Source organism: Salvia hispanica, chromosome 2 (assembly GCF_029641045.1).
Source record: "Salvia hispanica isolate PSC_SH4W2 chromosome 2, Shi_PSC_v1, whole genome shotgun sequence".
Classification (NCBI taxonomy): domain Eukaryota; kingdom Viridiplantae; phylum Streptophyta; class Magnoliopsida; order Lamiales; family Lamiaceae; genus Salvia; species Salvia hispanica.
In genome coordinates, this window is record NC_142693.1 from 5,201,379 (window position 1) to 5,226,228 (window position 24,850).

At 35.7% G+C, this 24,850-nt stretch overlaps 3 protein-coding genes across 3 annotated transcripts; 1 reads left to right on the top strand and 2 right to left on the bottom strand.

Annotated features, from left to right (window-relative positions):
• Positions 1-803: 803 nt before the first annotated feature.
• Positions 804-7,742, bottom strand: LOC125214972 (quillaic acid 3-O-glycosyltransferase CSL1-like). The gene is made up of 8 exons (XM_048116238.2): positions 7,091-7,742; positions 5,457-5,546; positions 3,450-3,581; positions 3,141-3,353; positions 2,951-3,053; positions 2,221-2,402; positions 1,786-2,133; positions 804-1,443 (listed from the first exon to the last, which is right to left on the bottom strand). Exons 1-8 carry the CDS (start codon positions 7,694-7,696, stop codon positions 898-900), a joined length of 2,220 nt encoding a protein of 739 aa, XP_047972195.1. The 5' UTR covers positions 7,697-7,742; the 3' UTR covers positions 804-897.
• Positions 7,743-11,840: 4,098 nt separating this feature from the next.
• On the bottom strand, positions 11,841-17,151 carry LOC125200771 (quillaic acid 3-O-glycosyltransferase CSL1-like). The gene is made up of 8 exons (XM_048098536.2): positions 16,513-17,151; positions 14,795-14,881; positions 14,004-14,135; positions 13,702-13,914; positions 13,526-13,625; positions 13,246-13,442; positions 12,816-13,163; positions 11,841-12,356 (listed from the first exon to the last, which is right to left on the bottom strand). The coding sequence occupies exons 1-8, from the start codon at positions 17,149-17,151 to the stop codon at positions 11,892-11,894; spliced, it is 2,181 nt and encodes a 726-aa protein (XP_047954493.1). The 3' UTR covers positions 11,841-11,891.
• A 4,671-nt stretch (positions 17,152-21,822) lies between these two features.
• LOC125218255 (anthocyanin 5-aromatic acyltransferase-like) lies at positions 21,823-23,256 on the top strand. Its single transcript, XM_048119894.1, has one exon. It carries the CDS (start codon positions 21,833-21,835, stop codon positions 23,186-23,188), a length of 1,356 nt encoding a protein of 451 aa, XP_047975851.1. The 5' UTR covers positions 21,823-21,832; the 3' UTR covers positions 23,189-23,256.
• Positions 23,257-24,850: the final 1,594 nt, after the last annotated feature.

Consider the following 24,850-nt stretch of genomic DNA (forward strand, 5'->3'; position numbering starts at 1 on the left):
GTCCAAATAATATTATTTAAATTCCTCTTGTTGTTAATTTAACATTTAATATTTGGTGTTATTTTAAGGGGTTACTTGTTCGTAAATACACAAACTTTCAATATTTTCTATTTTTTTCATCTAAACTTTATATTTTTTTTAATACAAATACATGAACTTCACATCTCAAATACTAAACTAAAATCGAAACTCCTCTAGATCCAATGTAAATGTCCAATACTCCTTTAGTCGTCAAACGGAAAAATATAATAATAAAAATTCTGACTATCCATTTGACGTTCTTTTGAGAACATCTAAAAAGGATAAATAAAGTCAGGGTGCTACAGTGCTAAATTGTAAAGATTCATGACTGCATATAACTAATTTCACATTAATGTTAATGTATCTATTTTTGTCCAATTTCACGCAGATATATTTTTTAATCAATCCTAACAGACTTAATAATAATTGAAATTGAAAAATACCTATACACCAATTTCAATTTTTCTTGTTCACTAATATGGGATGAGTTTAGGCACAACATAAATTTGAACACTCCGATTGATCTCTTTTCTCGACTATTAAATCGTAAATTTCCATTTTATGAATTTACAGATTTGGACGGTTTTAAGTAAAATTAAATTTTACTAACAATTAAGTAAATTAAATGGTGTGGTTGGATTAGTAAAAACAAAATTGCAAAATTATACTTAACCCACCAAAGGTCCGAAACTAACATGGAATTATGTGGCATATATGTTTTTGAGCTTTTTAAGTAGACAATTTAACCGCGAAATAGTTCCTACATCGGATTAGAGTGCACAAATACTGAATCTTTCATCGTAACTTATTTATAACATGAGACATACATTTATTGAGACATCATAAGTAACATCACCATCACTAGATCTATACTAATTAACAAGCAACTAGGGCTGCATAAGCCGAGACTATAGAGGAAATTGCAACAGAAAGAATCGAAACCGATGGAGAAACCCTTCCCACATCCTTCCTCAGCACCATTCCCTCCATCAAAGGGTAATGCATAACTACACCAAACAATGGTACAAAAGCCTGCATCACCATCTCATTCATCCTCCCATTCTGCAAAATCCTCCCGAACCCGACGACGAAGGAAGCAAGATTTACCATATAAAGGGTGCACAATATCACCATGAAAATGGGCGGGGCCTGAAAATCAAATTTCCCTATTTTGTAAAGCTTGGCAACTTCATCATCCATGATTTTGCTCGTTGGCACGAAGCTAGCTTTGGTCAAGCCGATTTTCTCCAAGATCGCGTTCACGGAAGCAAAGAAGTAAGATGTCAATGACTTCATCACCCACACCCTTTGCTCGTTCACCCAAGTCGTGAGTGAATCCCCATACGCCATCACTTCTTGCGCGTGCTTGAGTTGCGATGAGAGGAAGATAAACACAAACACCGCGAAAAATGGACTTGAAACCTGTGGCCACAAATATAGATCGTGACCTTTTTTAAAAACCAGATTGGTAAGCGAACTGGCGAAGATATTAGTTCATAGTTTAATCAGTTGGACCGGTCTAACCACCAATCGAGCCGTTAATATGTTAAAACACATTGTAAATCGAGCCGTTAATATGTTAAAACACATTGTAAAACATAATTCTTTAGTAAATGTCAACAAGTTAAGTACACAAATAAGTTGAAATATTAACATTTTTTTGTGACAAAAATTTCTTAAACAAAACAACAAATTGAATGTTAAGATAACATTTTCCTCATATTTACTCATACCTAATTTTCTTATGATAAATTTGCAACGCACCTCGGGATACAGAGGGATGCCGGCAAGGAGGCAGAGCTGAGGGACGAGGGCGAGAATGTAAACCGGGAGGAAGTAAATCGCGTAGAATGCCAGTTCTGCATAGACCATGCTTTGCAGAACCGACATTCGCAGCGCCCCATAGACTAAGGGGGAATATTTGGACAAAGCGACCTGGCCGAGTCCGAGAAACCACCGCGTGTTTTGGACAAGAGTATCCCCGAGGCTCATCGGAGATGAACCTAGGAAACATGGCCTTGAAGGATTCAAATACACTGAATTCCAACCCTCGCAATGCAGATTGAACCCTGTGAAGTAATCTTCAACTACTGCAAAATATCTATATCCCACCTACATTTTGATTTATATCTATAAATCATCAATGATGTTGAAATAATTAATTAATGGACTGATTTGAAATTACATAGGACTACTTGCCTCTTTCCCCCATTTTGTGCCATTGTCGTAGCTACAAGAAGCTAGCAATTGCACCTCTTTTTGCAATGCCACATCGGTGAGAAGTGCATTGGTTGGGTAATTTGGTCTAAAAATTTTGGAAATCGATTTGATGAAATCGTTGGACGAACCATAATGCTCCTTGAGTTGGTTAGGATTAGCATCTACAAAAAAAAGGGTAAATACACTTTCAAATTATGAGCTACTCCCTCCGTTTCACTATAGTTGAGGCGAAACTTTTCGACACGGAGTTTTAGAAAGTAATGTTGGGTGTGTTAAATAAATAGATAAAAAAGTAAGAGAGAAGAAAAGGTGGAGAGAATAAAGTATAAAGAGAATAAAGTAAGAGAGAGTAAAGTAAGAAAGAGGAAAAAGTTACCACATAAGGAAACGACTCAACTATGAAGAAACTTCCCGAAATGGTAAAATGACTCAACTACGGTGAAACGGAGGGAGTACTTTATTTATTATTGTGGTACGCACAAAACTGGTAAAATATACATTCTTGAGTGTCACGAGATTTTAGAAAATGTTGTCAGGTGGAATAAAGTAGAGAGGGAAAAAATAGTTGAATATTTTAATGAGAAGAGAGGAGAGAGGAGAGAGGAGGTTATTTCCGAAATTAGAAAGGGACCATTTTGATTGGGATAAATAAAAAAGGAAAGATGACCATATTGAATGAGACGAATGGAATAGTAATATATGACATTACCTGGTTGAAGTTTCCGAATTCCATAGAGTGCTTCTCTCTTTATATAAAAGGCCGTCCCTGCCAAGCCTGGCCCATTGAGCCCATTCAAGCCTTCCCATTTCGTCTGAAATATTTCAATGATCAACTCAAAATTATGCAAAATTATCCATAACTAGTTGATGTGACAACAACAAAAAAAATGAATTGTTACCCATATAAATCTCAATGCACCATCGTGGATATCGTGGTTGTGTCTGATGTTGTGAAATATTTGAGGGAACTGAACAAATGCAAGATTCCGGGAGAGTTTAGTGTCGAGATGGAAGCACATTGCTTGACGGGCCGATGTTGGATCGTTACAGTACATGTCACAGTCCAACGATAGAATGTACGGTGAGTTGCTAATCATACCCGATACTCGGAGCTATACACACAAAAAAAAAAGAGATCAACTTAAATTCCTGGTGAGACGTTACTCATAAGATATTGAAAAAACTCGGATATTTGATAGTTTAATTACAAGAACGTTGAGGGCTCCCGCTTTGAAATTGTGGGGATGAGACGGCCTTTTCTCGCGAGCAACGTACACGACAAGTGGCACCTCATCATCGTTGCTCGAATCTGTACCGTTGGAATTTCCGTCGTTGATCACCTATAAATATGAATATAAAAGATAGATGTGTCATAGCCTTACACATAGAATTAGACTTAGACTTAGACTTAGACTTAGACGAGATATCAATTTGTGGAAATTAATTAATCATGTGATAAGGGTCTTCTTATTTTTTCAACTATTGGTTCATTATGATATATACAGATCATATGTGCTACGGCATGCATGTCGATCAATAAATAAGGTGTTCTCAAGGGCTGGAATATGGCTAAAACTAGGTAGGAGAGTGAGGCATTTTTTTGTTATAACGACTCTTAATTCATTTGTTGCGATAGTTAGGTGAAGAATAGAATATTTTACATCTAAAATGACAAATAAAAGATCTGATTTTTTCTATTATTTAATACTCTCTCCGTTCCCTAAAAATAAAATCATTTTCTTTTGGTCAGTCTCTTAAAAATATAAACTTTCTACTTAAGAAAATTTCTTTCTCTATAACAAGGTGGGACCCGTATTCCACTGACACACTTTTCTTTCTGTTTTTCTTATTTACCAATTTTGCATTAAAATTCTGTGAGTTTCAATAATTTATAACTGATTTAGTTTTATAATTATGGAAATTAATATCACTTAAAATTTTAATTATATTCAAATAATATTTAGTTTTCGTCCTAAATAATTCCGATGGGAAAATGAGATAACAGAAATTAATAGTCATAATTTCAATTAAAAATTGGTGAAAGTGGTATGATAAAATATTTTAATGTTAATTAAACCTATTAATTTGTTTTGAACATTTACTTAAACAAATATTATGTGACAAGTCATTATAGGACTGAGTGGTTTATTATTGATTATACATTCCAATAATAAATGATTTACCTTTTCGGATAAAACAAAGAGCCTAGATAAAAGAAATCATAAAGCTGGCATGTCACACTCTAATATATTAGTGGGTATACTGTATACACTTTCAACTTTTTAATTTGTTTGAACTCTAGAGTATGAAATGATCTGTTATCTTGACCTAATATTAGTACTATCGTTTTAATATTTTTTCTAATTAATTAATTGTTAATTAATTACTACATTTTATTACCCATATTTTGCAAGAAAAAAAATGGGTGAATAGGGAGCAGGGTTAGTATAACGGTTTAATTATCCCCATTTCAAATGATTTTCTTAAATTTTACAATAATTGACCTGATCTGTTATTATTAATTAAATTAAAACAAATAAAATAATTAATTTAAAATAATAAAAAAGTGATTAAATCACTGGTTGACACCAAAAATCGAATAGGGGATTCCAAGTGAAGAATCGTACTATTGCGACTATTCCAAAACTTTCTATGTTAATTAAATTTATTTTGTATTTTATTAATGGAGTCACGTGAAATCTGCAGGCCGTATATAAAAACTACTCCACTAATATCTTCTAATAAAAGATTCAAAACTTTCTACTAGATCTAAGTATTGCCGAAAATGGAGTAGTATCTAATTGCCTGCATCTTATGTCAGTCATCAATATGGAAATTTCGGTATTACTTATAGAGTATGGATCAATTTTTATCTTAAATTTTGTCCAAAATATTCACTTTTTGAAAAATAAGTTTATAACAAATAAAAATGTCGATAAAGTAGTTCAATTTTTGACGATTCCGTAAAAATAACTAATGATCAACGCTAATTGCACAGTGCAATAACCGTTAATTTTTTTACGGAACCGTAAAAAAAGACCACTCCGATAAAGATTTCATTTATTATGAAGTGAATATTAATTTTAGACTAAATCCGTATTTTAATCATATATTTATGACTAAAATTGACCATTACTCTTACTTATACTAATTTCTAATTAACAAAACTACTAGGAGGGTAGTATTTAAATATCAGATTAAGTAATTTCCGATACCTCAATGATTGGTGAATGGTCTCTGCTGGCCTTAACGTCTGCTTCAGCAATAATATTGCCCAAAGAATTCTTGAAATCCTCATATGCTTTCTGCACAATACAAAATATTCCTATGATCTTAGCAACAGCGATATATTATACTCGAATCACCATGATCATGTACCTATCAAAATTTAATACTACTACTTATATATGCACCTTCTATATATAGTAATACATATTTCAATATATAAAAGTAGTTTCAATGTAAAATTTAATGTATACTAACTATGATATATAGATTAATTAAATTCATAATGTGTCCCACATACCATTTGCGAGTAAAATAATCGGTTGGTAAATAAACAAATAAATAAATGGCCATCCATAGATCCCTATTACCTACCTATCAATATCTAGATTTATATATACATTTTCCGCAAATTTCCCACCTTAATCACGCTCGGGTAGGTGGGGAAAAGCCGCCCTTCACCCTGTCTCACTAGTCTATATTCTCCCTCCGTCTCCCATAATTTGTCACCATTTAACTCGGCACGGGTTTTAAGAAATATAATAGAAAGTGAGTTGAAAAAGTGAGTGATATGTGGGTCCTATTTTTATATATTAGTTTTATAGTAAAATGTGAGTGAGAATGAGTTAGTGGAATATGTGGTCCACTACCAAAAATGGTACTTCCCTCCGTTTCTTCATAGTTGAGTCATTTTATCATTTCGGAAAGTTTCTTCATAGTTGAGTCCTTTCCTTATATGGTAACTTTTTCTTCTTTCTTACTTTACTCTCTCTTACTTTATTCTCTCTACTTTATTCACTTTATACTTTATTCTCTCTACCTTTTTTTTTCTCTTACTTTTTTATGTATTTATTTAACACCCCCAACATTCATTTCTAAAATTCCGTGCCGAAAGTTCCGCCTCAACTATGAAGAAATTGAGCGAGTAACAGTGAAAGGTGACAAATTTTTAGGGACGGACAAAAAAAGAAATAGGTGACAAATTTTCAGGGACGGAGGGAGCATTATTTACATACAAATTTCTCCATAACACTATAGATATTCATTATTCACGTTCCTTCCTAAATCTTAAAATTATACTCCCTCCGTCCCCGATTAAGAGTCACCCTTTGACCGGACATGGGTTTTAAGAAATGTAATAAAAGTTGGTTGAAAAAGTTAGTGGAATGTGAGATCCATTTTTTATATTGGTTTAATAATAAAATGGGAGTGAAGTGGATTAGTGGAATGTGAGACCTACTTACCATTTATGGTAAAAATGAAGGGTGACTCTTAATTGGGGACGAACAGAAAAGAAAAAGTGTGACTCTTAATCAGGGACGAAGGGAGTATTTCCTAGCTAAGCCCACGCAGAAAAAGTGTGACTCTTAATCAGGGACGGAGGGAGTATTTCCTAGCTAAGCCCACGCTATTAATTTTAAGACACTATGCGTGACGTTAATGATTTAAGACATAACCCACAATAGTTTTTTACATGGGACATATATCATGAAAAATAATGTGTATAACTTTATATTAGTAGTCGATTTTCAAACTTGCCACGCAATCAGAATTTGATCGGATTTCATATTTTTATCGATAATTTGCCCTACCATGTTTTGGTAAGGGCTAAGAAAAGACAAACCTCAATAGCCTTCTTGTCAACAAAGAAGTGATCATCACTCCCACCACCACCACTCTCTTCTCTCATGAAATAAACCCCAGGGCACCTCTCCTGCACCCTATACTTCCTACAAAACGGGATCCACACCTTAGCGAACTCCCGCGCCCGTCTCAGGGCGCGGAGTGTGACAGGGGATCCCCCATCGTCCGAGAGATAGAGGTGAAGCTTATCGGGAGGATAGTCGAGCGCCATGGCCGATATAACGGTGTTCATCACCTCCAAACTCGGCTCCTTCGCGGGATCAGCAGTGCAAACGAACATGTCCACAGAGGGCAGGTGATTGTCCCCGGGCAGCCTCTCGGGGTAGGCGGTTCGAGCCACCGGGTTCCACAGCGAGGCCTGGCTGAGGAGCCACAAACATGAGAGAGTCAGCTCGGCTGTGAAGATGAGAAGGTGGGGGAGAATCAGAATAGGGCTGTTGGTTTTGGCTATGGCGGAAATGGAAGTGATTCTGTAGTAGAATAAGACTGAGAGAGCGGCGCCATGGATGAAGGAGTGGAGGCGGTTTATTGCTCTCTGAGATTTCATGGAATGCCATTCGTTTAGAGGGAGTGACGACTTCTCCATTGCCTTTGATATTTTTATTTCTTTTCGTTTGAATTTGGTTGTAAATGAACTAAATACTCTCTATTTATAGACAATCACAAGTCTCAATTAGACCTGCCCAAGGTTTACCGAACCGGCGGTTACGATTCAGAACCGAAACCGTCGATTTTTGAACCGTTGTTCGGTTCAGGTTAAAAAAATTTCGAACCGAAACCGTGCTGGAACTGCAAAAAACCGCTGGAAAACCTTGAAATCAAGCGGGAACAGCAAAAGAATGCCGATTCGGAACCATGAAAAATCATAAAAAAACCGCCAGAAAACCGGCGGTTCGGAACCGAAGCTGTAACTGCGAAACACCCTCGCGATTCGGTTCCGGTTCAACAATATCCAAAACTGGAACCGGCGATTCTGAACCGTAACCGCCGCTTCCTGAACCGTGGGCACCTCTAGTCTCAACTATTTATAGACAATCACAGGTCTCAACAACTTTAAAAAGAAATGAAATATTTCTTTTTTGGGTTATCTCATTAAAAATAAAATATTTTATAAAATAAAAATTATTATTTCTATTTTTTCGTCTCTCTTACTTTTGTATCTCTTCATTAATTTATAAAACAACTTTACATACATTCTCGTGCCGAAATCTAAATTAAATGTTTCTCTGTTTGTGTTTCCAATAAAAACGACATACTCTTTAAATGAAAACAACACTATAGTGCATAAAATCAAATGTCGAAAAACAATTACTCCTGAGATTTATAAGTAATTTTTCTGGAGATGAGCTTATATATTTTATATCTTTAGATAAATGAATTTTCATTTAACTTTATTTATTGAACATTGTAATTTAATTTTTCTTCTTATTTAGATTTAATTTTATTTTAAAATTCTTTTTGGACAATATATAAGCGCAAAATATATGGTTCCACTTCCACCCTTTGGTTGATGGGAATTGTTCACAATAAAAGATGTGAGATTTTAAGTATATAACTAAATTTTATTATTTGGGTTATTATACATTGATTGTTTTAAATACACATATGCTAGATGACTTAAATCTTCGTCCTATTCATTATAGCGCAGTTGGCAGCGTAGAGCTGTAGTCGGCTTAAACCTTGAGGTCACTGGTCCAAACTCCCTCACCTGCTGGGAGACTTTCGATCGGCTTAAATCTGTAAATTCAGAGGAACAAGATTAATCTGATTTTGTTTAAGGCTGGCTCGAAACACCTGCGGTAAAACCCAAGTAAAAACGCTTAATCAATTGTGCTCGTTAGTGTGCTTTGTTTCATGAAAATCATAAAATATTTTAAAAACTCATCTTTGGCTAACCACTAACGTGGATGACGATGAAGAAGAAAACACATGAGCTGTGTGGTATCTATAGATAGAAAGTTCAGGATTTTTTATTCTATAGTGTTTTCCACAATTAGAAATCTATAGCGTCGAATTTTCTTGAGGTATAAGGCATGCAATTTGATTTCCACATTAAATTTTCACGTTCACAATCTGGATAGGATAAAGGAATAAATTTTGTACAGTTCTATTTTAACAATTTCCTTGAATTCAAGATTGATTATCCCAACTTTAATTTGATTAGGAGGAAGTAATTAATTTTAATGTCATTTGAAATTTGTAAAAAAAAAATTCCAATTTAATTTGGAAAAGAGACCTTTATCAATTTTACAACGTTTACCCTTGTTGGTTGAAGTGTCGAACTTGTAGTCTACCAGCTCCAATAAATTATTTAAGGCGTATGGAGATATTTCAGTTGCAAATTATTGGCAGAAAGATTCTAACTTCATATTCAAGTTTATTATTATTCACATTAAAAAAAAGAATCGTGTATAAACTTGCATTCCCTTGAATCGCAAAATTTGTGGGTTTGCATGTGACTATGTAAATCTTGATTATTTAATTTTGAAAGCATCGCAAATGATTTTGAAACTGTTTATATTAGTTTCCTCTTTCCAATATACTCATATTCTTACATGGAGATATATACCAAAGAATAATACTCCATAAAGGATCATTTGACTATATAAAAGTCTAAGTCCAAAATAAATTTATATTAGATCATATATATGGTGAATATTATTCAACTTGATGGACCGATTAACTCGTACGTAAAGTATGGACTCATTACATATCACATTTAATTTAAAGTCCTCCATATGAAGAATAAAAATTTGTATTTTCGTTCAATACGAGTAGCCTAAAATAAAGAGACATTTGAAGTTATTAATTTATTGTGTTTAATAAAGCTATTTATTGTGTTTAATAAATGATGCTTGGAGGCTTACCTTAGAGTCACACCAAGTGTTCCCTTATTATAAGTCTAGTATTGTTAAGTGTGAAACTAACTTATAAATAGCCTAGTAATTTTAAGTATTTGAGATATCATGAAGCAAAAACAATAGGTATTGCCTTTGTCAATTGAATTCTATGTGCAGCTTCACTTATTTTAGAACTTATCATGACATTTCAGCAAAGGTCCTATAGTGTTCATTTATATCTACATTTTTAAATAATTATATAATCAACGGGTCGAGATTTAAACCCCTTGTTCTAGAATAGGTGCTGCGCCAATACTTGTGATTTTTGAGTCATTATATCCCAACTAAATCCTATAAATAGTGCACAAAACAATTTGGATCAAAGAGATTCAGTAGGCCCATTTTTACTGTGATGTCTTTTTCCTAGCCCAATATGTCTTTTTCTTCCTGGGCTCAACCATGGGGATAGAAGGGCCATAGCAAAAGTACCTCAATTAGTAATCTCTCCGTCCCACCGAGATGACCCACTTTTCTTTTTAATTTAGAGCATCCCCATCCGTGCTCTTAGCTAAGAGCACGGAAGTGGGCCCGGACCCACTTTTACTCCTTGTCCTTAGCTAAGAGCACAACACCCACATCCGTGCTCTTAGCTAAGGACAAGCTCAAAGGCCCCACCATTCCATTATTCAATTTAAATACTCCAATTATTAAAAATATTTCTACATTATAAAAATACATTCAAAAATAAAAATTACATAATTAAAATCCTAAAAAATAAAAATTACATAATTAAAATCTTTAAAAATAAAAATACATAATTAAAATCCTACAAAGATGAGAATATGAGAAAAAAGATGAGAATATGAGAAAAAAGATGAGAGAATGTAGATGATAAAAAAAAGATGAGAGAATGTGATTTTTTTTGTGTTGAAGTGGAGGTATTTATAGATGAAAATGTGAATTTTGGGGAAAAAAATTGAAAAATAAATTAAAAGTGGGTAGAAAACGAATATAATTTTTTGGAAAGTGGAAAAATATATATTTTTTATTTAAAAACATTTTTTAAAATAAATTTCAAATTTTAAAAAAATAAAAATAAAAAATCGAATTAGCCGTTGGCCAATCAGACGTTGCCACGTATGGGTGCTCAGCGGCACGGACGTGCTCTTAGCTAAGAGCACATTCGTGCCGCTGGCACGGACGGACGAGCTGCAGCGGCGGACGGACGACGGGTGCTCAGCGGCACGGACGGACGGACGGTGCTAAGAGCACCGCTGCGGATGCTCTTATTACACTCAAGAAGACTCATTACTAAAAATAGAAACATTTTTATTTTTACTTTATTCTCTCTTTTATTTTATTATTTCTACTTAACACACAAATTAAAACTGCATAAAATTCTGTGCCATCCAAGAAAATGGGTCATCGGACGGAGGGAGTAGTAATTTTTTTATTAATAATAAACCACTTTATATGAAAATTAAGATGAAAAAAATGATTAAAAGCTAGTATAAAAAAAATTGACATATGGCAACAGAATCAGAATTATAATATCTATCTCCCTTCATTTACGCCAAATCCAAACTTATTTTTATAAAAATGTCGATTTGAGTCTAACCCGTTTTCCATTATATTTTGAGTCCAACCTATCTTCAAGACCACTTTCGACAACACATATTTAAATCCAACCTGATTTCTATTGTTACTAGCATTAGAGTTCACTGCTTGTGCCTACATATGTTTCAGATTTCACGAAAATTATATCCGAAAATGTGTATTATACTGAAAATGTGTAGTACATTTACATTTTCTGTAATTATTTCTTAACATATATTTATACAACTTTACAAATAATCCGTTATTTCATTGAAATCTTCGTATTAAGCATACACACAACAAACATAAAATTCACGAAGACAAAGAAGAAAACAAAGTGACTACTCATTTCCCTAGCCTTGGAACGAGTCCTTGAAGAATAGGAAAGCTAAGGAGAAGAACATACATAGACAGCATCCCTTGTCCGAGCATCTCCGCCATGTTCCCTCGGGACACGAGGCCCTTGGCGCCGCCAACGAAGCAGCCCAAGTTGAGCAAGACCAGCAGCGTCAGCGGCACCATGAACATCTTGGCTCCCTGGAAATCGAACTTCCCTTGCTGGTACTTGTCCAGCTTCTCTTGATCCACTACCTTGTTTGTCAGCCTGAAGTTGGCCTTCGCCACGCCTGCGTATTTCATCAACACATCAACGCATCCGAACAAGCAGGCCGTCACTGCCCGGATTATCCAGATCCTCTGCTCGTTCCACATTGTCTGCACCGTGCCTCCACTTGACTTCACTTCGTAGAAATGCTGCGCGGCTGAGGAAGCGTACACGCCCGCGAAAACTGCGAACCACGGGCTTGTGACCTGACAAAATTAGGGTTTGGAATTAGGGTTTGGTTTTGTATCCAAAAATCACAGTGGAAAAATGTTGACTTGCCATTGACCTGGAAGTTGCATATTATATGGAATGGATTAAGATATTGGACTTTTATTAATTAAAATTTGCTTGTTAACTAATGAATTGAATTATTTTGTCAACAAAATACCCACACCTCTATCAAAGAGTTTGTACCAAAAATTGCTACTGAATCAGATTGATAGACACATGGATACCGAAAGTAATTGAATCAGATATAGGATTAAGAAAAATAAATTACGCAACGAGTAAGTATTATTTCTATTGTAAAATTAAATGTGAATGGTGCAATTTAAATTAAGAACCCTGGTCACATTCTTGTCTATAATTTCTGCTGCGTATTATTAGACGGTGACAAGAATATCTTGCAAGTACTTTTGCTAGTTAATTGATGTTTGAAGTTATACCTTGGGAAAGAGGGGAATTCCGTAGAAGAAGCATATGGGAGCAACTGTGCCGTACAAGAAACAAGCAACGGATATGAAGTGGGAAAAGGCGAAGAATCCGTAGCACAAGGCTTGAGGGAGAGGCATCCTGGAGACGCCATAGGTAAGAGGGCTGAATCTCGAGAGGCCGACTTGTACCAAACCGGAAGCCCATTTCATGAGCTGCACCAGGGCGTCCTTCATGTCGATTGTGGTGCATCCCAGGAAGCATGGCCGGTCCGGGTAGAGGTAGACCGACTTCCACCCCCGGCTGTGCATCAGATACCCGGTGAAGGTGCTCTCCAGCAAACAATCATACGAGTAACCAATCTGTTTTATCATCAAGAATTCAGTTTTTAGGGCTAGGGTTTGGGTTAGGGTTAGGGTTAGAATCTATTTATGGAGACTTTACCTCTTTTCCCCATTTGGTGTTGTGTTCATAGGTGCAAGATGCTAGTTTGTTGGCTTCTTCAATGATTGAATCGGATATATTTACCTTTGTGTTGACATGTTTTGGGAAAATTCCGTATTTAGTGTCGAGTGCTTTTACTGAATCGATAAACTTTCCTGAGAGACCGAAGTTGTGTTCTGGCTCCCGGAGGGTTTCATCTGGTTAAATCGAAGCAATAAAAGAGTCATTTAGCTTATGGATTAATTTGATGAAGTAATTAGCAATCAAATAAAAGTTGTACCTTGTTGATTACAATTGGAGAACAAAGCCTTCTTCTTGATGTAGTAGCCAGTGCCAGCACAAACTGTGCCTCCTAGCCCATCCATTCCTTGATATTTGGTCTGCCCATGAAATTCATCAAGATTATTAATTTAACTGAACATTATTAAGAGAGAGAGGGAGAGAGAAATGAAGTACCTTATAAGCAGCTCTAGCTTGACCATCATAGATGTCATTTTGGCTAACATTGTAAAAGATTTGAGGGAATTGGACATATGAGAGAGAGTGGGATAATTTGGGGTCAAGATGGAAGCACATTGCTTGCTTAGCTGAGGTGGGATCATTGCAGTACATGTCACAGTCCAACACTAATGCATAAGGGCCATTGCTCATTATCCCCGACACTCGAAGCTGCAATCATCGTATACACCTTCGATTTCAAACATTACCATATGCACCATATAAATCTCAATTTTCTAGAGAGAGAGAGGGAAGCGTACGAGGGAATTGAGAGCTCCGGCTTTGAAGCGATGGGGGTGACCGGGCCGTTTTTCACGGGATACATAGACAAGAAGTGGCAGTTTAGGCTGATTCTCGCTTCTTCCTGCATTCTTCTTATTATCATATATTACCTGCAACGTCAATATAAAAACCAATTGAAATTAGCAAATAACGAACTTCGGGGCTATGAAATGAGTCATTGGAAAAGCCGGTTAGAAAGGCAAATTAATACCAGAAAAATGGCGAAATAGATTTCATTTGTGTTCTATAGCCAAAAGGGCAAATTCAACAAGCAACATTCATGTAAAAAAGACCTATTAATTGGTCCTAAAAAAGAAAATCATTACTTATTATTTATTGGAAAAGGTAGTTTTCAAAAATACTACAGATATGATCTTTTATCTTATAAATTTATTAATTATGAAAATCAGAATACTCCTACTTTTTTATAGACTCCCCTATCTCTGAAATAAGTAGTAGTAAGAAATTTCTTGTACTCAGTATTTCTAAAAAGATCCTTTTTTGATATATGGAGGAACATCTAATGATCTAGGACAGTTGATATTTCATATATGGGAAAACCATCTTACAAAAAAATATTTTGATTGAAATGTTCAAATTTGATCTTAGCCAAAACACTAATATTGGGGCCTGGATCCTAAGCCAATAGGTATGAAAATGCACACATTTAGTATCATTAATTAGTGATAGAGGTATCATGTGTACTAATGTTTTTTATCAGTAAAATATAACGAATACTTATCAATTATAAATATTATAGTAATATTACCTCAACATGAGGAGGTCTATCGTCATTGATAGAATCTTCAAGTTCAGCCGCCTTCTCGACATTTCTCCTGAACGCTTCATATTTTGACTGCATATATATGCAAATTGTAATTAAATATGTAGTCATTAGAAACAGACAAGTTTACCAACAAGTAAAATACAATATTTACGATAATCACTATAGTTATATAGTAATATAGCAACATTTCATTTTTACATAGACGTCTAGTTTGGATTATAATGCATGGCGTATCTATCCGGTGACATTATAAAGGGGCCTGAAAATTGACAATTAACTGTTCCTAATATTTCTTACCTCCTCTGGATATTATAAAGATAACATCATACCAGTCTACATTGAGCTGGTTTAAGTCTTAATATGAAAAACAAAGAAATGATACCCTCCGTTCATAAAAAATAATGTCATCTTGTCATTTTGATGTAAAAAAAAAATAGTCATATTTCAAAAATAAAACTTTCTCTTATACATTACCCACTTTTTATTATGTTTCTCTTACTTTTTCTCTTTCTTTCTCCTACTTTATCTACTTTTTCCATAAGTGAAACTTTTTTCGTGAACTGATGCATGTATTACCCAAATTTGCAACAAATAAGTAAAATAATGGAATAATTGTCATTTTAATCATAACTTTTCGTAGATTGTTGGCCAATCTCGTAACACTTGAAACTATAATATGAAATCACAACTTTTTAATTTTTTTCAATTGTTCATCAAAACTAATGTCATAAAATCAAATACTTAATATAGCAATAAATCCATATATAGACATATTTTAAATAACATAAAAAATAATTGATATCATTTTATCAAAATAATATTGTTTTGTTATCATATTATATTTAATTTTGCTAGGAATATTTTACTTTTAGTTGACCATCGACAATTGAGAAAATATTAGTAATTTTATATTTCAATTCAAGAGTTAAATGATTGGATTATGACTAACATAATTATAAGATGCATGGAGGACCGCGTTCTGAGTGGTTTTTTTCTTTTTCACAAAAACTTAAAAGAGAAAATTATTTTAATTTATCAATTTTAAAATGAGACTTTTAATAACAATAGCACAAAATATAATATATTTCGTGTCTTAAACTGAGAGTTTTCAAGCTTCTCATTTTAAGATTATATACATTGCCGTGCCTACATAACTCAAATAATATAATTAGAAGATAAATACATCTTCCTCCATAAAAAAAATAAAAATAGTCTTATTTCTAAAAATAAAAAAATTATTTTTATATTTTGTCCATTTTCTCCCCTTGTCTACCTTATTTTATCATTTTATTTCTCATTTACTCCTATTTTATTATCTATTCATTTAACCACTAAATACAATTATCTAAAAGAACGGCGTGATTATATAAAGTACTCCCTTCGTTTCTTAAAATTTGGACCATTTGATCCGGCACAAGTTTTAAAAAATGTAATAGAAAGTGTGTTGAAAAAGTTAGTGGTATGTGAGTCCTACTTTTATATATTAGTTTTAAAATAAAATATGAGTGAGAATGAGTTAGTGAAATGTATGGCCTACTATAAAAAATGATAAAAGTGAAATGTGACAAATCTTTAAGGATGAACAAAAAAAAAATAATTGACAAATTTTCAGGTACATAGGAATTATTAAAATCTCTTCTAGAAAAATGTTTGCATGTCGTTAGTTTTGAAGGTGGAAATAGAATGTATAGTGAATTCACCTCGATTTTATCTAGTTGAGCATTGAACTCATCGCTCTCCAAAGCTTCCCTCTCATCTTCACCAAGAGACGAGAAAAACGCCTCAGGGCACCTCGTCTTAATCCCATACTCCCTACAAAACGGCACCCAGCTCTCCGCAAAACGGCAAGCCTCCTTCATCGCATACAGCGTCGCCGCCGCGCCTCCGTCGTCCGACAAGTACACCGCCAGCTTCTCCGCCGGGTAGTCCATCGCCATCGCCGACACCACCGTGTTCATCACCTCCGCCACGGGCTCCTTCTTCGGGTCGGCCGTGCACACGAACACGTCCACGCCGGGGAGGTTCTCGTCGCCGGGGAGATTCTCCGGCGCCGCCGCGCGCGCCACCGGGCGGAGGCGGAAGGCCTGCCCGAGGGCCCACACGGCGGCGAAGACGAGCTCGGCGAGGGTGATGAGGCCCCACGGGAGGAGGTGCGGGACGGAGCCCCAGAGGAGGGTGGAGAGGCGGTGGTAGAGGAGGGCGGAGACGGCGGCGGCGTGGAGGAGCATGTGGAGGCGGCTGAGGGCGGCGCGGGGCTGCTGCACGGTGCATGTGTTGAGAGGCGGCTCCGTTGCGGTGGCTCGTAGGTTGTAGGAGGAGTGGAGAGAGATTGTTGCCATTGTTGTGGAGAAATTGATTGGATGTTTTATAAATTGGGGTTTAATGTTTATATATAGGGATGATTTGGAGATTAGAGAACAAATAAGAGAACATTTGATCATACATGATGATTTGGTTGGATGGGGGATTAGTTTAATTAGCAATGTTGAGGCTATTTTGGCCGCACAACCTTAAAAATGACAAAAAGAGGAATATCAATCAACCTTTAAAGATAAATTTAAGAAAGCATAGTGATTTTTAATTTTTTGTGAATTTAAGTACAGTTATGGAGAGCGATTCGAAGGCCATCCGCATTCAAGTCTCTTAATCGTCTCAATACCGTCCCATTCATTCACTATTCATGGGCCACATTGTACTTTTCACCCCATTTCTTAACTAAGAGACACCACATGCATCCCTATATATTAAAATTATCTTGTCCTTAACTATTCATTCAATTTCATTTTTTATTTTTATTTCCAACAAATTCAATTAATATAAACACACTTCATTAAATAAAAGAGAATTACAATTTAAAATCCTAAAATAACAAAAAAACACATAATTAAAATCCTAAAAAAATTAAAAAAAAGACATAATTTAAAATACAATTTAAAATCCTAAAAATAAATAAAAAAACTACTCCGCAGGCGAATCAACCCGCGAAGGCAGTGGTTGTGGCAGAATACCAAGTTGTCTAGCCAGATACACAGTGCTGGCATGATGGGCTTGAAATTGGGTAGGCGTCATGCGGGAAGTGTCCGCCATCGTGGCGGTGAAGTACATGGAAATTAGGGAGGACGACGGCCCTTGGGAGTCCGTCTGGCTTGATTCGCCTCTGCCCCTCCCCCTTCCTCTAGCCGCCTTGTTCCCTTGCGGCCACCATCGTGTATCGGAGGAGCCTCCTGCATCGGCTGACGGGCCCCCAAACTCTTGTGAGGCGTTGCCGTCCCTGCCCTCACTAGATGAGTATTGGCCACCCGCTATGTGTTTCGTGCGTTTCGAGTTTGACCCCGTACAGGATTGGACACCGCCAGCCCACCTTTCGACGTCTTTGACCAACTCCCAAACATAGATATGTTTGAATTCTTTATTGATGCCGTCTTTAAAGACTCACAAAGCCGTTCTCAGAATGTTGGCTCCACTGGCTCTGCTTTGGTAATTCGCCGCTTCATTCCTGTAGAGCCCGCAAAATTTTTTGACACCTCTGTCGCATCGGTCAAAATGACTGCGGAGTATCTTCAAGTTGCGGCGGCGGGCCCCCTTCGGCTTTTGCTCGTTGCAAGCGTCGGTGACCTTTTCCCAAAAACACTTGCGGGTTTGTCGATTTCGTCAAATTATATTGAGATTTTATATGCATTATATTGAGACTTCGTCAAATTATCAACATATACGAAGATTGAAATAAAAAACTTCATTATCTTATCATAATTTTCGTATTTTTTTTATATTAACATAGTGTATTACAAATATCAACACAATGACAACAGTATTTCAACACAATTACACGAAAATATCAATCCAGTTTTATTGAGATTTCACATGCATTTTATTAAGATTTTACATTCATTATATTGAGATTTTATATGCATTATATTGAGATTTCGTCAAATCATCAACATATACGAAAATTGAAATAAAAAACTTCATCATCTTATCATAATTTTCGTATTTTTTTTATATTAACATAGTGTATTACAAATATCGACACAATGACATGAGTATTTCAACACAATTACACGAAAATATCAACCCAGTTTTATTGAGATTTCACATGCATTATATTGAGATTTACATTCATTATATTGAGATTTTATATGCATTATATTGAGATTTCGTCAAATCATCAACATATACGAAAACTAAAATAAAAAACTTCATCATCTTATCATAATTTTCGTAATTTTTTTATATTAACATAGTCTATTACAAATATCAACACAATGACATGAGTATTTCAGCACAATTACACGAAAATATCAACCCAGTTTTATTGAGATTTCACATGCATTATATTGAGATTTTACATTCATTATATTGAGATTTTATATCCATTATATTGAGATTTCGTCAAATCATCAACATATACCAAAATTGAAATAAAATCATCAAATTTTATCATCCGAACATCGTCGGAACATATGCAATTGAGTTCTCGTTAGAATCCTTATAAATTTACCTTTAATTTGATATACTTTTTTGCGAAATACTCCCTCCGTCCCACTTTAGGAGTCCCAGTTGAGCTCGACACGAGTTTTAAGAAATTAAAGGAAAGTTGGTGGCAAAAGATAGTGGAATGTGAGTCCTACTTTTATATATTAGTTTTATAATAAAATGTGAGTGGAAAAATGTGAGTAAAATGTGGGGCTTATTACCAATTATGGAATATTCCAACCGGGACTCCTAAAGTGAGACACCAAAAAGTAGTAAATCGGGACTCCTAAAGTGGGACGGAGGGAGTAGTAATTTAAATTGAGAGAGTTACGTAAATTTAAAGTTTTAGGATAATTTTAATAAGAGGGAATTGACGTTAATACTCTTTAATTTTATTTAATAATTATTTAAATTTAAAACATAATACACTCGTCATTAGGGGTGTCAAAATGGATATCGGGAATTGGATACCCGATATCCAAACCCGAAATATCGGGTAATTGGATATCCGATATCCGATTTTTCGGGTTTCGGGATCAGGTTCGGGTATAGAATTTTTGGATTATCGGGTATCGGGTTATCCGATACCCGATCGGGTATACCCAAATTACCCGAATTACCCGATTTTTTTAATTAAATATAATAAATTATGTATTTATTTTATTATTTTAAAATTTTGACTAAAAGTTTATAGTTAATTTTCTTAAAAAATAATAAAAATAAATAAAATTAAAATCCAAAATCGGAATTGGACACCCGATTTTTCGGGACTGGATACCCGAGTCGGGTATTTGGGTACCCAAAATTATTTTCGGATCGGGTATCGGGTATTAGATTTTAGGAAATTCGGGATCGGGTACCCGAAATTTTCGGATCGGGTACCCGCGGGTATCCAATTTGACAGGCCTACTCGTCATGATATCAACCACTAGATCTTATAATCTAATGGTAAAAAATTAGTCATAGTTTTGGATTGCTAATTAGTTAGCAATTGATCACCTCCCTAATTGCTTAAGACTTACTGAAATTTAGAGATATAATTACTTGAGATTAATTAAAATCCGAGTCCAAACAATTCAGTTGAAAATCCCAATACTAATTCAAAACTAAATCTAAACATTGATTAAAATCCAACCATACAAAAATTAAAACCAAGAGCACATTCAACTACCTAATTATTAATAAAGTCCGGCCCAAACTAATGCGAACTTGGCCCATTAAATAACAGACTCTTGCCAAATTTAAAAGATGGAGAAGCGATGTGATATTATGGTCTTCTGAGATCGTAAATGTATCTATGTTTAAATTAATTGTTGATCTGTATACAATGTATGTAAAGGTTTAATTCTATGCTTATGTCTATTAAGATGGGCCTTGCAAGTTATGCACTTTCATCTAGAGTTGTTATTTGGGCCGAGCTATCTGCCATCTCGGCCAAGTCTGAAATCAAGCAGAAGTGGACTTTAATTGGGTAAATTTTCAATACCACCCTAACCTAAACCTAAATATTATATACATCTCCAATGAGTATGAGCTATTTCTTTTTTTATCCGTCCCTGAAAAGTATTCTCTTCATCTAAAGGAAGATGACCCCTTCCTTGAATGACACGAGAATTTATACAACTTTATTTTGTGTGTGTAGTGGAGAGAGTAAGAGAAATGTAATAAAGCAGAGAGAACAGAATTTCAATTTTTAGTATTGTGTCATCTTGATTGGGACAAATAAAAAAGAAAAGTGGATTATCTTAAATTGAATGGAGGGAGTATGAACTTTCTAGTTTGAAAAAGTCAAACAACATATTACTCTTATAACATATACCATTACTATTAACAACTTATGTCATTACTGACTATAATGTGACTCCCATTTTCTACTAACATTATTTCCACTATCCTCTCTCTCTCTATTATTTTTTTTCATATTTACTAAATCTCATGCCGAACTCCATGTTCATACTCTTTGAAGATTGATGCGGTAAATATAGCGGATTTTTTGATAGACTCATAAATTTCGGCTACACTGACGCTCTCAATTAAAGGTGAAAGGGAGCAAACCATATCCCACATTGGAGAATGAACAAGACTTGCAAGTGTATAAATGGACTACCCCTACTTCATTAGTATGAAGCCTTTTGGGGAGTACCCCAAAAGCAAAACCGTGAGGGCTTTACCCAAAGAGGACAATATCATACTAATGTGGAGTTCGGGTGTTCGCCACCGAGACCCTACAAAAGGCAAATAACATAAATTTTTAAACGCCACTTACAAATTCTCAAATTCATGACCTTTAGTCCAATCATTAATTTTATAACTGCTAAGCCCACACACGCCTGCACTTTCAATATTTTAAATTGTCATGAAACGCATATTACAATTATTAACTATACTTTCAATCCAACAATATTTTATATTATCCCACTTTCAATATTTTATATTTACATGAAATGCGTGGTACAATTATTGACTATACTTTAAATCCAACAATATTTTATATAGGAGTATCTGAGTCATTTATTTGATATCGTTGCAATCTCCCATAGAATTTGAATGGCCGTGAAAATTTTAGAGAGCCACTCCGTCTCGCCGTCTTCCGGCGCCGGCGGCGAGAATACCCTCCCACTCCTATATTTCGACATAATATGGCTCGACTTCCTTCTCGTCGACAGTCTCCGTTTCTACCCCCTCAAATGCTCCCAATCTCATTTCTTGGACACCATCCTTGTCAATCTCAAGCACTCATTGTCCCTCACTCTCAACCATTTCCTTCCACTCTCATCCAAAATCATCTTCCCCCTCTCCTCCTCCGCCACGCCCGTTTCCCGCTACACCGCCGGCGACTCCCTCTCCCTCACCATCGCCACGTCAGACGATGACTTCTCTCACGTAGTGTCCAACCGTCCCAAGCCTGCTCACGATTTCCATCAACTCGTCCCACAAATGCCGGCGGCGGTTTACTCCTCCGACGAGATCAAATTCAGCCCCCTCGCTATTCAACTCACCTTGTTTCCGAACCAAGGGATCTGCATCGCATTCACACTCCATCACTCCATTTGCGACGCCACCACTCTCTCCGCCTTCATCCACACGTGGGCCTCAATCAACAGATCCAACGGCGGTGATCATCTCCTCAATCAGCTGCCGTTCTACGGCCGAGATTCCGTTCAAGATTCAACCAAACTAACCATAGCCGAATGGAACAAAATGAAGGCGAATAGGCCGACGGTTTCACTAACACTTCCCTTGCCCTCAGATAGAGTCCGAGCAACATTCCACCTAACCGATCCCCAAATCGAGAAGCTCAAGGCCTTGGCCATCATCAAAAAGCCTTCCACAGGCCGCCCCTCGACTTTCGTGGTGGCGTGCGCCTATCTCTGGAGCTGCCTGGCCAAGTCAGAGGTCGACAACGACAACAACAACAACAACGACGAGACGGAATACTTAAGCTTTGCGGTCAATTGCCGCGGGCGGCTGAACCCGCCCCTTCCGGAGAACTACTTCGGCAACTGCTTGATCCAACTGTTTGCGGCTTCAAGCCGTGCAAGACTGAAAGGGAATGAGGGGTTTGTAGCTGCTGCGGAGGCGGTTGCGGATGCAGTTAAAAGTGCTGCGAAAAGCTCAAGAGTTTCGGAGTTTTATGAGAATCGATTGGAAATATTCTCGAAATTGAACGGAAAGAGGGTGGTTTGGGTGGTAGGATCGTCAAAACTGGATCCATATGGTGTAGATTATGGATGGGGGAGAGCAGTTAAGTTTGAATGCGCTCATACAGACTCTCATAGAGCAGTTCATCTTTGTAAGGCCAGAAAAGGTGGAATTGACATCGGCTTCTCAATGCCTAAACCTAACATGCATTCTTTCGCGTCTGTCTTCAACGAATACTTATTCATCAATTGCAATTTGTAATTTTTCTGTTTATTTTCCAATGCAACTAAAATAATCCATGAATATATAAATGTTATCCACTTTTACCATTTTTGGTGTGAATGGACCGACTTTTCACTTACTCATTACATACATATTCTATTATAAAACTAATATATAAATATGAAACCTACATTTCACTAATGTTTTTCACAAAGTCAAACAATTTCTTAAAACTTGCAATGAGTCAAATGTGGACAATATTTTTGCGGACGAAGGGAGTATTTTATTTTAAGTTAAAATTTCAATTTTTTAAAAAATGTGATTTTTTTTTTATTATGTATATACTATTATGTACATTTATCACTACCTAATATGTTTGACCCTCAAAGGATAAATGAACATAACATGTAATTTTAGATAAACCAATAACAAACAAAATATACTAATAATTTCCGAGTTAATTAACAAAATAACCCTATATTTTTAGTTTAATATGCATGTGACCCTGCATATCTGGTTGGTTTGATTTCATTTCTAATATATTTAGGCGAACGAAGCTGTCTTCCATCCACTTTATATAAATAAGGACACTCCACTTTATAAACAAGGACACTCCACTTTATTAAAGCCTTTAACTTTACATGATTTTGGATCTTCCATCCAGAGATTCCAGGCCTTCAGATGCTCGAGTTATATTTTTTCTTTTAATGGCTCCTGTTTCTGAAAGTTGGATTATCGTAAAATTTATATCTGTGTATCAATCGACAATAAATTAAATTTTACATTATATACAGAATGATTTACATAGATATCTCTGATTTTGCCTCTTGATACACTTTAATTTAAACGTTTAAACCACTTAGGTGCATAGCAACACGTACGATTATATTAGAAATAATTGTTGAAAACGTGTGATAAATAAGAGGTTTTTGTCCTTTCATGTTGCTAAGTCCTTTGACCTTTCATGTTCTTGTAACCTCCATTTGGTTTATGATGTCCCTTAATGCTAAGACTTTTGAGGTGGCCTCCCCTATCCTATAAATAGGTCGAGTTTGAAGTGTGGATTTTGCATGTTTTTAAGGGCTAGATTTGACTCGTTTTAAATGTCAGTCATGCAAATTATGTTATTAAATTGCATATGTTATACATTTGGTATTTTTGATGTGTTTGTTGATAAATGATAGAAAAAAAAGGTGCAAAAAGGCCAAGGTGCAGCAGCCTCTGTTCGAGCTCATTCTGCCAGCGATTTTGAAGTCCAATCAGTGCTTAGTTCATACCATTCTCTTCGTCTTTGAAAGAGCTTCGTGTGGATGTCTCGCACGTCTCAATCAGAGTTCTGTGGAGAAAGTTATGGCTATGTTACGAACATTGCGCAGTGCAGTCAAAGCTGACGGGAATTTAGACGGAAATTCACGGAAGAAAATAAATTATTATATTGTGAAGCCAAATCTCTCCCATATCTTGAAATAACCTTTTTCTAGCCTATAAATACCTCTAAAACTAATTTTAATCTTCATCTCAGAGCCTCCAATCTTTCCCCCTCTACATATATTCCTCCACCTTCCATTGGAGCGGAGCTCTGCAGATCCAGGCAAGAGAAGACTGAAGATTGAAGATTCAACCTTGGGTTTTATCTATTCTTTCATGTCTCGTACTTTATTTGTAGTTTTTACTTGTCTATGAGTAGAACAACTTTTGTGG